This window comes from Chelonoidis abingdonii, chromosome 16 (assembly GCF_003597395.2).
Source record: "Chelonoidis abingdonii isolate Lonesome George chromosome 16, CheloAbing_2.0, whole genome shotgun sequence".
NCBI classification, from domain to species: Eukaryota; Metazoa; Chordata; order Testudines; family Testudinidae; genus Chelonoidis; species Chelonoidis abingdonii.
The window spans coordinates 10,106,572-10,119,974 of NC_133784.1; the positions used below are offsets into that span (position 1 = coordinate 10,106,572).

The 13,403-nt window shown below is 48.1% G+C and overlaps 1 protein-coding gene across 1 annotated transcript in view; it reads left to right on the forward strand.

Moving 5' to 3' along the window:
* ARHGAP22 (Rho GTPase activating protein 22) overlaps positions 1-13,403 on the forward strand; it is a 271,268-nt gene that overhangs the window by 187,263 nt on the left and 70,602 nt on the right. Inside the window, exon 4 of the mRNA XM_032797385.2 lies at positions 12,464-12,592. Within this exon, the coding sequence (XP_032653276.1) occupies positions 12,464-12,592 (129 nt within the window). The remainder of the gene's footprint in view (positions 1-12,463; positions 12,593-13,403) is intronic.

A 13,403-nucleotide genomic window follows, 5' to 3' on the forward strand; every position in this document is an offset into this window, starting at 1 on the left:
CCTGCCTTGTGCAGGAGGTCAGACTAGATGATCATATTGGTCCCTTCTGACCTATGAGTCTATGAATCCTCAGACAGATTTTTGCCCCAGATCCCTATATGGCCCCCTCAAGGATTGAGCTCAAAACCCTGGGTTTAGCAGGCCAATGCTCAAACCACTGAGCTATCCCCCCCTTGGAAGGCTCTGGATATGTGTTGGTGTTCAGCAGGGAGACAACATTGGTGTTAGCAGTGACCTACTAATGCTGGAAGAGGGGCAACAATATCTTCTAGTCTATTCCTTATGCAGATGCATCTTTAAGAGGTTGCCACAGTGCCCAGTTTATAGTGAAATCTATAGCTAAGAAGCTAGTACATCATGTTGCCAATTCCATTAATGAACACATTTGCACTGTGTTAGCAGTTCCGTATCAGGAAACCTATTCCAGTTTTCAGCCACAAGAGTTTAATTGACTTGAGTGAGCCATCACTTATTTGATGATCCAAGCCCTGAAGCATCCTCATTGGAGATAACTGGAATGTAAGTGCTAGTGTTCATGCTCAGGATAAAGCACTCAAGGCAAGGCAAGGAAAGAATGGTGTCATGCAGTTACCAGTAAATGCTGCATTAATCAGTTTAGCACTTGCTCCTAGTGCTAATTAGCATTGTTTAGTTTATATTTGGAGTAGGTCAGGGTTTCTCAAACAGGGGTCGCCGCTGCAGCTCTCATTGGCCTGGAGCAGCGATTCCCAGCCAGTGGGAGCCACGATTGGCTGGACCTGTGGACAGGGCAGGTAAACGAACCGGCCCAGCCCGCCAGTGGCTTTCCCTATAGAAGCGGTGACCCCAGTTTGAGAAACCCTGGAGTAGGTGCTGTCTGGCTTCCTGAGTTAGCTATCACTGTGTTTGTGGGGCTTTCATCTCTTGCAGCTAGTTAACTGTACTTGATATGGCCAAAGCCCAGAGCAGTACAAATGAAGGTCTTTGTTTAACTGGGAACTACTGACAGCACCGGCAGTAGATATTTTCCTCCCCTGGGCACCTTTGTTCCTGAAACGTCTCTGGGGAAGGGGCCACCTGGGTCTGTGCTGGTGAAAGGGCAATGCCCTTTAAGTAGAGTGGCCAGGTGTCCAGTTTTTGACCCGAACACATGGTCACTGATTGGGCCATTAAAAGTCCAGTTGGCAGCACAGCGAGGCTGAGACCCTAGTCTTGCTTATCAGCGAATTCAGCTCTAGTATTCACTGACCAGAAACAAGGATCTCCATGAAGTCCCATCACCACTGTCTTTTTATATACTGGAGAGGGCCAAGTGGCATCTACAAGTGACATCTAAGACTCTTTAGAAACACCTCACCCCCTTTTCATCTTCAGGGGAATTTGGCATCTCTACTCCCTGCTTAGCAGGTGAGGTTCAGTTTAAGGTGACTCCCTCAATCAGGACAGACTAAGCACAGTTCTGCTTCCCTTTACTCATATGGTAAGAATAACAATATTTCATTACCCCTGCCTAAAGTGAACTGTAACCTCAAAACAACCAAAATAGATCACTTTTTGGCAAAGCAGCTCCATCTGCTGAGCAGGTAGGCAGTGTAAGTTTCTATATGCAAATATAGTCTGTTCCTGAAGTCTCTTCCCTCGGTGCATCACTAGATGTCAGGGGAGAGCTCATGCAGACCCTGGTTGTATTTGCTTAACTGGATATATCAATTATCTTAATTCAGTATTTAAACAGAAAAAAGAAAAAAGTTTTAAGTTAAAGCAATATTAGCCACTCTTACACTCAAAAAAAGAGTGTCTAAACAGGGATTTGCACCAGGTTAACAGTTTAAAAACAGATTTAAATTGAACTGGTACAACTTTCATGGTAAGTCAAGGCCTAAGCATAGGCAGCAAGCTATATGGGCTCATGATGCCCGGGCTCCAGCAATATTCAGAGCCTGGAAGCCCAGCCTGCCCTTCCCCCTCCGACCCTTTCATTTTCCAATGGGACCCTCCCCCCACCCCCCGGCAGTCACCGGTCGTGCCCCATGCTGGACAAGGGACAGCCCTACCCCCAGTGAGGCTACAGTGAGGGGCAGCAGCAGGAGAGGAGGCACACATGTGATAGCAGCCCCTCAGAACCCACCACAGGGGAGATCTGGGTTTCATGTTCCACTTGTAATCACTTCCTGTATCTTATGGACTAGTACAATTCTAGTGGGGCTGGGTTTCTGTTCCTGTTAGGTTTTGTCCAACTCTTTGTCAATCAAACCACAGTTCTGTGGCCTAAGCATGTTGTTGATGCTTCTATAAAGCAGTTCTAGGGAATTTGAAATTCCCAGAAATATTGCTCTGAAAGCACCAGACAGAAAAGTTAGCTCCTGCAGACTGGTGAGTTTATGGAGAGAGCACGACGGAGTGTGTGTGTTTTGCACTCTATCCTCTGGGACTTAGGGCTGGGACTTATGCTCCTAAATCACTTGGGTGTTTTTTGGAAATACCACCCAAAGGGCTTCCAGTGGGAACCTGGCCATCACCCATTTGTGGAGATCAGCGTTAAGGCTTGGTTGCCAAAAGAGCCCACGAGAGCTAGGGCCCACATTCCATGGAAAGTCAGTGGGAGTTGAGTATCCAGGCTTTTTTTGAATACTCCAGCGGATGTAGATGTGAACCATGTCAGTTTGTGACCAGGCAGACTCTCAGCTGGAGTTAGTGAACGCTCCCACATAACAACAGGGGTTTGATTTTGCAACATATTTTTCCCCAGTTTTGACAATGAGAAAAGGTCTCATTGGAAAAACCGTCAAACCCATCCCAAGTCCCAGGCATAGAGAGTCCCTGATTATGTGACATGTCCTGCGGTAGCTTTTCTGCAAATCCCCCTAGCTGGCTATATAAATAACTTGCGTATTTCTTTAGAAAAGGCTGCTGCTATGTTACCCACCAGAACTGAGACAGATAATACCATTAGGCTCCTGTAGCTCATCTGTTTCACTCGACCCTTTCGGTGTATTTGAAAAATCCCAAAGCACTTTAACAAAATGCTTAACTCGTATCTTGGTTTCATAAGTTTTTGCGAAGTGTGATCGAGAGCAAAACAGCAAGCCAACCAACTTCCAGAAACCCACTCCAGCAGCTCCCAGATCAGCTCTGCTTCCAAATGGATTGAGTCAAAACAAGTGTAGGATGAGAGATTTACTGCAACAGCATGTCACCTCCTACTGTCTATTCTCTGGTCAGGTCTCCACTGCAAAGTTCTGCCAGCATAGCAAACAGCCAGAGGTGTGAAAAATTTTCACTCCTCAGCGACATAGTTCTGCCAGCAGAACCCTGGGATAGACATGGCTCTGCTGACAGAAACTGGGGAGATGGTGTTACTGTGTCTGCAGACAAGCTGCTTCTGTCAGAACAGACAGCATCTACAGGACGGGGCTGTGCGGCCATAGCTATGGCGACATGTGCTCTGTACTGTAGACATAGCCTTAGCTCTTCACAGAGCTCTTGCAGTCCACATACCAGCTGCTTGTTCCCCTGTCCCTGCCGCTCCCTCAGGGCCTTCCTGCTCCTCATACTTTTTTTTCAGATGATTTCAACCTGCCCTAATGGAACTTTCCAAGATCAGCTTCCTATTGACCTCTCACCCCACTGATGCTTCTGTTCCCAACTCCCTTCTGTCAAAGGGCTAACATACAGAATAAGCAGCAGTGGAGAGGAAAAGTCACCCACTCCATGATCATCCCATTATGGTTAGAGATGGGTCAAAATCTCCTCTAGCTGTGGGTTATCTGGATCTGGGAACTGCAGCCTGAGTCCATCTCTAGCCATAATGGTGTTTGGTGGGGGATCAATGCCAGCCATAATCAAAGGCAGTGAATGGCAGGATTGAAATAGTTGCTCGTGTGACCATTCCAAACGCTGTGACTGACCCGCTCCATAGCAACCATGCATCTCTTGCTCGCACTGGAGACACCTGATAGTTCATCTGTCCTTTTCTGAAATCCAAGATCAAGGCTGGTTTTGTGCCACTTGCAGAAACAGATCCCCCAATCTAGTCAGCTAACCTTGGAGACTTCGTTCACCTCATTGTTCACCTTTTCTTAGCAATGCGATCTTCAAGCCCTGAATGTGTTAGTCTCCTTGCTTGCACAAAGAGCAGACCAGGGATGAGGAAACCACAGCTAGAAAGATGGGCTGCACGGACACTAGTTTTGCCCATTTGTCAAGATCATCACTGCTGCTTGCCTGCAATCAAAGGCAGCCTGTCGCAGCTTCCCCAGCCTACACAGCAAACAAGTCATCAAGATTTTCTTCCTTCCCCCCCACAAGCCAACACTTTGATATGCAGCCTCTGGCTTCTATTCACTTCCTACCAGGTTGCAACAGTACGTGTGTGTGCAGGCATGTGAATGCGCGCGCACACACACAAAACTAGCCCCCTGCAACCCACCTACAAACCAGTGCGCACAGCCATCCATGTGTAATGCAGAAATACACACACACACACACACACACACACACACACACACATATACAAATGCTCAAAACCTCTGATATACGAACATACACGTAAACATAGCAGAGCTTTGTGAGTAATGGGGGAGTGGCGAAGTCAGTTGGAAAATTTATTCTGAAAATATAGTGGAACCCTTTAATTACATTCAAATATTACTCTGTCTGTTTGCTCAAATATAGGCATTAAAGTGCATGCAGTTTCAAGCATGCAGACACATGCAGACCTAGGTGTGCGCACACACACATGGGTGTGCAAATACACACAGACACATTCTAGGTCGGGACAGGCAAAGCTTAGTGGATATAAAAGGAATGTAGCTGCCTTTTCATCTCAACCTTGAACTCTACCTGACCCTGAAGCTGTCCTGAGCAGCAGAAGTGTTCTACTAACTCCCCTTTATTTTCCATTTCCACGTACAATGGGCCCAATCCTGTTCCCACTGCTGGCTCACAAGCGAACTTCTTGGAAGAGGCAAGTTCATCGTGGGTGCATGGCAGGTGAAGTCATGCTGTGGTGGTTGGAAAGTGGATGAGGAATGACACTCCAGGTGTGTGAATCTATTCTTATGATTATCCCTTGTGGGAAATGTCTCTGTGAAGAGACACACCCAGTGGAGTTGCTGCTGTAGCTAGCTTGGAACAGGAGCACAGAGCAGGGCAGTTCTGAAAGCAGACTTGTGCTTTGTTCTGTAGTTCCTAGTGAATTTACAGCTGGTTTCACAGCTCTGGAGATATAAAGAGGAACAATGGTCCAGTGAGAAGAAAGAAGGATGGTCCAGTAATTAGCTTGCTGGCCTGTGGCTCAGGGTTCATGTCCCTGGTTCTGCCACTTACTCTCTGTGTGACCTTGGGTAAATCACTTTGTCTTTCTGTGCCTCAGTTCCCATCTGTGTAATGGGATGATAGCCCTGCCCCGCCACACAGGGGAATGTGATGATACATACAGTAAAGACTGAGATGCCCAGCTACTGTGGTGATGAGGGCTGTACATATACCATAGATAGATCTACTGAACAGTGAAGCACTGGCAATGTTAGAGAAAGCTTCCCCTCCATGCAGGCCATGAAGGGACCATCTCTAGGAATCTGATCTCCTTGCTGTTCTGGCAAGGGCTTCTGTATTGAAATGGCAATAAGGGCACCAGTTGACTCCATCTGCCGGTGTGGCTTTGTGATGTGTTGTGGCTATCCACTTGCTGACAAAAGCTTTGAGGTCACCAGCCAGCAGCTGAGAACACTGCTAACTAGGATCACTCTGTTACTTAAAGATGAAAGGCTCCATATCTCATTACCAGTGCTCCTGGGGCATCCAGTCCCTTAAGGTAATGTCGATCTAACTAAGGGAGTGGGTGTTGTGCATGAATTGTGCATTTATGGCTGTTTACACAGTGACAACTGATGTTTACCAAGGTACACAGAAGCAATGAGTCTGTAGACTCTCCAGGCAGGGCTGGGAACGCGTTCATGTCTGGTGACATCTGCAGATCAAGCCAATGTATCCTGTTGTGGACTCAAGCATGCTGGTGGAAAGCGTCTATCTAAGGTACATCTGCAGCCCCCATTAGTGCAGTACCTAGAGCACCTCATGCTTGATAATGAATTTACCTTCACAAAACCCCTGTGAGATAATGCAGGGCTATCATCCCCATTGTAGGCACAGAGCAACCAAGGATGGTGTCCAAGGTCACACAGGAAATTGAACCCAGGTCTTCCAAATCCTAGGCTAGTGCCCTAACCATTGGACAGTGCTTCCTTTCCTTCCCTTCTATAAGTGCAGGCAAGACTGCCCCGTCACCCACCCCCATTGAGCTGCCCATGCTCCCAGACTGTGTTTGTAACAAGATTCTTTATAAATCTAGTAGTGAAAATGACTCTTAGCTAAAGCACTGGGAATGCCTGCTGTGGTGAGCCCTGGCCCAACTAAGGAGAGATGGCTGAGTGAGTGTGCACAAGGGCCGGTCGTATTTGGACAGGAGATTGATTAAGGATGCTGTGAGAAGTTCTGTTCAGGTGGGGATGGGAGTGGTTGTCTGCGTTTACCTGTGTCTAACAGGGTATTTCTTCCCCCTACATGAGGCAATGCAGTCAGCACCCTGTTCATTCCACACAGTAAGAAGTAATGACTGTACACAGTCATCTTAAAGCAGGGATTCTCAATCTGAGGGTTGGGACCCTCAGGGGGTCAAGAGGTTATTACATGTCAGCCTCCACTCCAAATCCTGCTTTGCCTCCAGCATTTATAATGGTGTTAAATATAAAAAAGTGTTTTTTAATTTATAAGGGAGGTTACACTCAGAAGCTTGCTATCTGAAAGGAGTCACCGGTACAAAAATTTGAGATCCACTGCCTTAAAGTCTCCACTGAAGGGAGTGGACAGCTCAGGGCAAGACTATTCTAACTTCTATGGCTTGAATGTGTGCCCTAAGTATTGCAGCTGAACATTAGTTTATATTAGCAATGGACCTTTTCCGCAAAGTGCAGGTTCCAGTCTAGAGCTGAATGAGGACTTCTTGATAAGTGTGTTCAGTTCAGCCTGTTACAGAGAGAAATGAGGCTTGAGCTCAATATCTGGATCCAAACTTCATATATCTATAATGAGCAGAACTGAAACAACTAGCTCCGAACATCGTCAGACAAAGAAGTTTGAATGCCAGATCCTAATCAGAGTTTTCCCAAAGACCCCGGGGTGTTTGGATTTGTACCATTATAAAGATATCTTGGGGCTACAAACTTTGATCTGAAACCCCAGAACCAGATCCATTTTTGGCTCAGGGCCAGGAAAAGGAGCAGTTGTGAATTTCCAGCTAGGATGTGGACTCCAAAAGTTTGTGGGGTTCTAGCTCTGTGTGGGTTTGAAACTTGCTACCATCTCTAGTTCCTGTGAATCCCAAGCCTCCCAAAAGCTGATGCATATTACAACAAAATAAAAACACATGTCTGACTCCTGCCCTTTTCTGGACAAGTAGTGAGGTATAATTGTCAGACTCTGGGAACCCTCTAACCCAGGAGTAGGCAACCTATGGCGCACACGCCAAAGGTGGCACGTGAGTTGATTTTTTCAGTGGCACTCACACTGCCCAGGTCCTGGCCATCAGTCTGGGGGCTCTGTATTTTCATTTAATTTTAAATGAAGCTTCTTAAACATTTTAAAAACCTTATTAACTAAACTATTGTTGTATGTAAAGTAATATATTACAGATTTATAGAAAGAGACCTCCTAAAAGCATTAAAATGTGTTACTGGCATGTGAAACTTTAAATTAGAGTGAATAAATGAAGACTCGGCACAACACTTCTGAAAGGTTGCCGACCCCCACTCTAACCTGTCCTGCTTGCTGCCCCTAGGCTGCAGTGAGAAGAGCCAGCAGTGAGTGGGAAGAAAAGGAACATGTCCAAAATGTCATGACAGAAAAGTCCCCTGTAGATAGGGCAGCAGGCACTCCACTGCCGTGCATGAGCCTTAAACTAACATGTCCTCTTCTAACAACCGTTTCTGAAGCAGTCTATTTTTCTGCTTTGTGTGCAGCTATAGTTATTCTGCCCAGCCCCAAGTGACTAGTGATGATGGGTTTTCCCACAAACAGCTGTAGGTTCACAACTGTGCTCCTATTTAAATACCCCTAGGAACTTTCACTCACTTTTCACAATTGAGCTCCCAATTAGAGTAAATCTGTAGGCCTAGTTATCACAACAGGAGATTGTAGCCTGATCCTCCTGACTCCAAGGACAGGATCTATGACAGTTGCCCAAGCAAGCCAAGACCTTAGAAAGGGAGCTTCATTTTCAAAAACGTCTACTCTGTTGGGGGAAGCTGGGTTACACTGCCAGCAAATAGCCCCTGCTGGAAGCCCAGGCCATTTAAAAGCCGCCACCTTTCTGATGGCTGGGGTGAGAAGTCCAGCCCTGAACCTCTGCTTTTATGTGCACTGTGGGCTGTGAGAGGCCACCTAATAGTGATCTGCACTCCAGCAGGGAATCTGGCCAACATAACCCATTGATCCCCCAGCAGAGGGCCTAGAAATTGGGCTGGGAGAGACATTCTCTAAGGTTATTGTCAGGTGGGGTGTGAGAGTGAGGCCTGTGGACTCTGCTGTAGCCCTGGTGCTAATGGAGGAGTCGGGCTACATGAGGAATTCCTCATCCTTCGTTTTTCTGCTCTGGCGGGTGTGTGTATATGGGAGAGGGTATCCTTGAGGCCCCCCTGCATCCAAGCACAGTGATGTAGAGCCTCCTCTTTGAGAGCCAATTCCCACTAATGCAGGGGTGGGCAAACTTTTTGGCCCGAGGGCCACATTGGGGTTGCAAAACTATATTGAGGGCTGGATAGGGAAGACTGTGCCTCCCCAAACAGCTTGGCCCTTGCCCCCTATCCGACCCCTGACTGCCCTCCTCAGCAGGGGCGGCTCTAGCTTTTTTGCCACCCTAAGCACAGCAGGCAGGCTGCCTTCAGCAGCTTGCCTGCGGGAGGTCCCTGGTCCCGCGGATTCAGCGGCATGCCTGTGGGAGGTCTGCTGGTCTCACGGCTTCGGTGTACCCACCGCCAAGTTACTGCCAAATCCGCAGAACTGGTGTCTGGAGCCGCTGCTGCCCCTCAGAACCTCTGACCCATACAACCCCCCTGCTCCTTGTCCCCTAACTGCCCCTTCCCAGGACCCCACGCCCTAACCACCCTGGGATTTCACCCTCTATCCAACCCCCTGCTCCCAGTCCCCTGACTGCCCCAACCCCTATTCACACCCCTGCCCCCTGACAGGCCCGGGACTCCACACCTATCCAACCCCCACTGTTCCCCGTCCCCTGACCCCTATCCACACCCCTGCCCCCTGAAACTCTCACACTTATCCAACTCCACACACACATTCCCTGTCCCCTGACCGCCCCTCAACCTCTGCCACATCCAACCGCCCCGTCCCCCGTCTGCCCCCTGAGATTGCCCGCCCCTTATCTAACCCCCCGGTCCCGGCCCCAGCCCCCTTACCATGCTGCTCAGAGTAGCATGTCTGGCAGCCGTGCCGTGCCGCCCAGCCGGAGCCAGACACCCTGCCACACCGCTCGGCAGGAGCGCGTAACCTTGTCACCCAGAGCGCTACCTGCGCGGTGGCATGGCTGCAGGGGAGAGGGCACAGCGGGGGAGGGGCTGGGAGCTCAAGGGCCGGGCAGGATGGTCCCGCGGGCCGGATGTGACTTGTGAGCCGTAGTTTGCCCAACTCTGCGTTAATGCCTACCTCCTGCTCTCTATCCCAACCACCAAAGCTGCAGGTAGCAGCAACTGTGGCTTCTGTTCCTGAACTCTTGTCTGCCTTTGTAACCTGCCAGACTCCCAGTTACCATGGTGATGGGTATGAGGTCAGTGCTTCAAGTAATAGTCAGGCATGAACACTAAGGTAGGGACGTGGGCTCCCCGAAGATCAGCAGGAAAAGGGCAGGTAGGTTGTCTAGTCCAGGGGTCGACAGTCTTTCAGAAGTGTTGTGCCGAGTCTTCATTTATTCACTTTAGAATGTCCCTTTCTATAAATCTAATATATAATTAAACTATTCTTGTATGTAAAGTAAATAAGGTTACTAAAAAGTTTAAGAAGCTTCATTTAAAATGCAGAACCCCCCCAAACCAGTGACCAGGACCCAGGCAGTGGTGAGTGCCACTGAAAATCAGCTCGTGTGCTGCCTTTAGCACGCATGCCATAAGTTGCCTACCCCTGGTCTAGCCTGTTTGTCCGTGGTGGGAGGGGGCAGGGAGGGTTACTCAGAAAGGAAATGACTGAAGGGAAATAAGTGGCTTGTCGCAGGGTGAGCTGGCTTTTTACGAGGGTTGGGGCTCAGCTGCACCTTTGCTATGGCTAACTTGTCTCCCCAGGTGGAGGGGGTGAGTGAGGTCATCTGACTATACCAGGCCGGGTTGGGATTGAGAGGAGAACAGAGTGGGAATCCCTGTGCTGACCTTTATAAAGAGTGGGAGGACAGGTGGGGGGGTTGGGAAGAAGCAAAGCAGGTAGAGACTGTGGCATCAGATAGATCAGTTCTGACCATCAGAAGGCAACAAGCAGGGGGCATAAAAACCAGAGCTGTATCTGGGCTTGGTGCCTGATTCTTCCCTCTAAGAGGAATCCTAGTTCATAGATTGCACAGGACATAAATTATCTGAAAAATCCACACTGTGAAGCTTGCTAAGATGCGGGTGTGAGAAGGGTCAGAACTAGGCTGCATGTGAGGAGGGGAACCCAGGCTTTAATTTCGCTTGCAGTATCTACAGTGCCATGCTGCCTTATTCTATGCGCTAAGATTCCATTGGCTTCTTGGTTCAAGTTAATTCCTTTTTAGAAAACAACGAAACCCTAGGAGTTTGGATTCATGCGGCCCCTTTCGTTTTGCAAATCAGTGCCTGGCCTGTGAGTTTGTTTAAGCTAAGCAACAATTAATAGCAAGAACAAGCATTTCCTTGTAGCCCTTCCAACACACTCCCTTCCCCAGATTAACTAGGATTTAGTAGGGTTAAATTCTGTTTATATTAAGGTAGTTCCATAGAAACCAGCGCATACCATTGTCCCTATTCTTATCTCTGAATTCCATGAACAAGCCATCTCGGCAGCTCAGCTCAGGGCAACAGTTCCTGCTTTTCCAATAGACCTAATATTCCAGAGACAAGTGAGTATGGAGGTGGCAGTGACAAAACCAATGAAGACACTGTCCACAGAACAAAGTCAAAGGCAGTCTCTGTGGAAGGGGGAAACTCCAAGCCATTAGTGACAGCTAATGGGTTGGCAAGTCTCTTCAGCCTCTAGATAGAAGTTGCTCCAGTACACCTATTGTGTGTCCTCACGTGGGCCCTCACTGGAGTGTATCCAAGTCTGCGGCACAAGGTAGGGGGAGGGGAAGATTCCCACTGACTGCAGTGGGCATTGCGTTGGGCCTAGTGTACTGCAGCAGAGAGGAAAATTGGAATAGGAGAATGGGCATTGATGGTGGTAGTCTGAGCATCCCTGGGTGAACAGCATACAGGGCAGGCTGTGTGTATTTGATGTCCTGGCCAATAACTCTTCTGGGGTGTCACCCGTCAGTCATCTATGAAATAGAAGTAGGCTTGGATCTGAATTCCAAATTGGACCCCATCCTCTGAATTTCTGACAGGAGAGTCAGGTTCAGATAATAAGCTCCCTAAAATGCTCGTTCTGGGGTGGATCCAAAATCAGAAGCAGTGGTAATGTGGGGGCACACTCTTCCAGCTCCAGATTCAGAAGTGGCTCCAGATGTTGGAAGTCTCATGAGAACAGCTGGTCGTGTGAGATTTCTGCTGCTCAAGTTGTTAAAATCTCATAATCTCTCAGTCTCCAGGCTCTTTGATGACAGCTCCAGAGGTTCCAATGGCCATCCAGCCTTAACCTGAGCTGTAGATCTGGTTCAGCTCAAAGCTGGAGTCTAGATTTGATCTGGATCCTCCTGGACATAGCAGATTTCAAATTCTGCCCGTACTCTCATCATGCATAATGCAAATCAGAAAGCTAGACTCCAGTGATGATCTTGATTGTTAAATCTATCACTGGGGTAATCATAGCCAGATGCTCACACCTTGATTCCTCTCTCATGCAGCATGTGAAGCCTACAACTAGATTGTCCAGGACTGTCTTCCCTCTGGCACCCCAAGGGCACTGAATCACCCTAAAGAGGGTGGAGGCAACCCTCTCCGTATTTCAGCACAGACATGCATAGCTGGCCTCTGGCAGGAAGGCTGGGCTGCACTGTCCTTAGGACAATGCAGTTTATACCTATCCCCATGCATGTTGGTGAGCCTAGCGGAACGTTCTGCCAGCAGCACCCACTGGGACAGTGGCTTCACGCCAGGCCACAGACCTGCACCCTACATGATCCTGTACATCAGTGCAAAGTGGGCATCCAGCGAACCCAGCGAGGCTGGATTGGGTGAGGCCAGTCGTGGTCTTAGAGACAAGGGTTCACTCCTGGGCTAGATGCTAACCGAGATGTGTTTTGTTTTTTCAGGTGGTGCGGGAGACCGAGAAAAGATGCCTGTCAATCATGAAGCCTTCTTGCTCATGGCTAATTCCCAGAATGAGATGGAAGATTGGGTGAAAGCCATCCGGCGGGTCATATGGGCTCCCTTTGGTGGAGGTATTGCACATAGCTCACATGCACGTAAATTAAAACTGTTGCCTCAAGGTAAAACATATTCTTGTAATACTAGGATACACGGAAAGCACAATTTGGGGGCGGGGGTGAACCCACATTTCTCCCCCTCTGCAGTATGTAAAACTGCCCCCACCAAAGAAGCTGATTGGTGAAAGAAATAACATTGTATTATTGTTATTATATTTTATTATCTTAACTCTCATTGTTTACAGCTATTTTATTCCCTTGTCCCTGACTCCGCCTCCTTTTTCCTTTTTTGCTGAGCAGGAGAGTGTCCAGTCACCTCCATTCTCCACCACTGGGCCAGATGCCCATTTCCAAACTCTCAGAACATCTGAAAGGCAGCGTCACCTTCCACTTGACAAAGATAGGGCCCAACTCTGCAGCCTGTGTGCAAGTGAAGCTCCCATTGATTTCAGTGGGTGTCTGTCTGTGTAAGGACTGCAAGGTCAGACCCAGGACGCACCTGAGAGGGTAATAAGTGTTGCCAACTTGTGTGATTTTTTTTTTTTTTTTTAAATTTTAAATCTTCAGTCTCATGCTTTTTGATGTTTTACCTAAATCCCCTGCTCCTGGAGTACTGTGATTACACAAGACTTTTTTTTTTTTTTTTTTTTTTTTTAATGCTGAGATTGTTTCTGTCCCTTCTGGTTGTGGGGCAAAGCTTGAGAATGTGACCCCTGTTTATCCAGAAGCCTCTGCCATCACAAGGCCAACAAAAAACCCAACTTTTTTCTAATCTCATGATTTTATGCCAATCTGCTGATTTTTGGTGGGAACTGACTCATGTTTT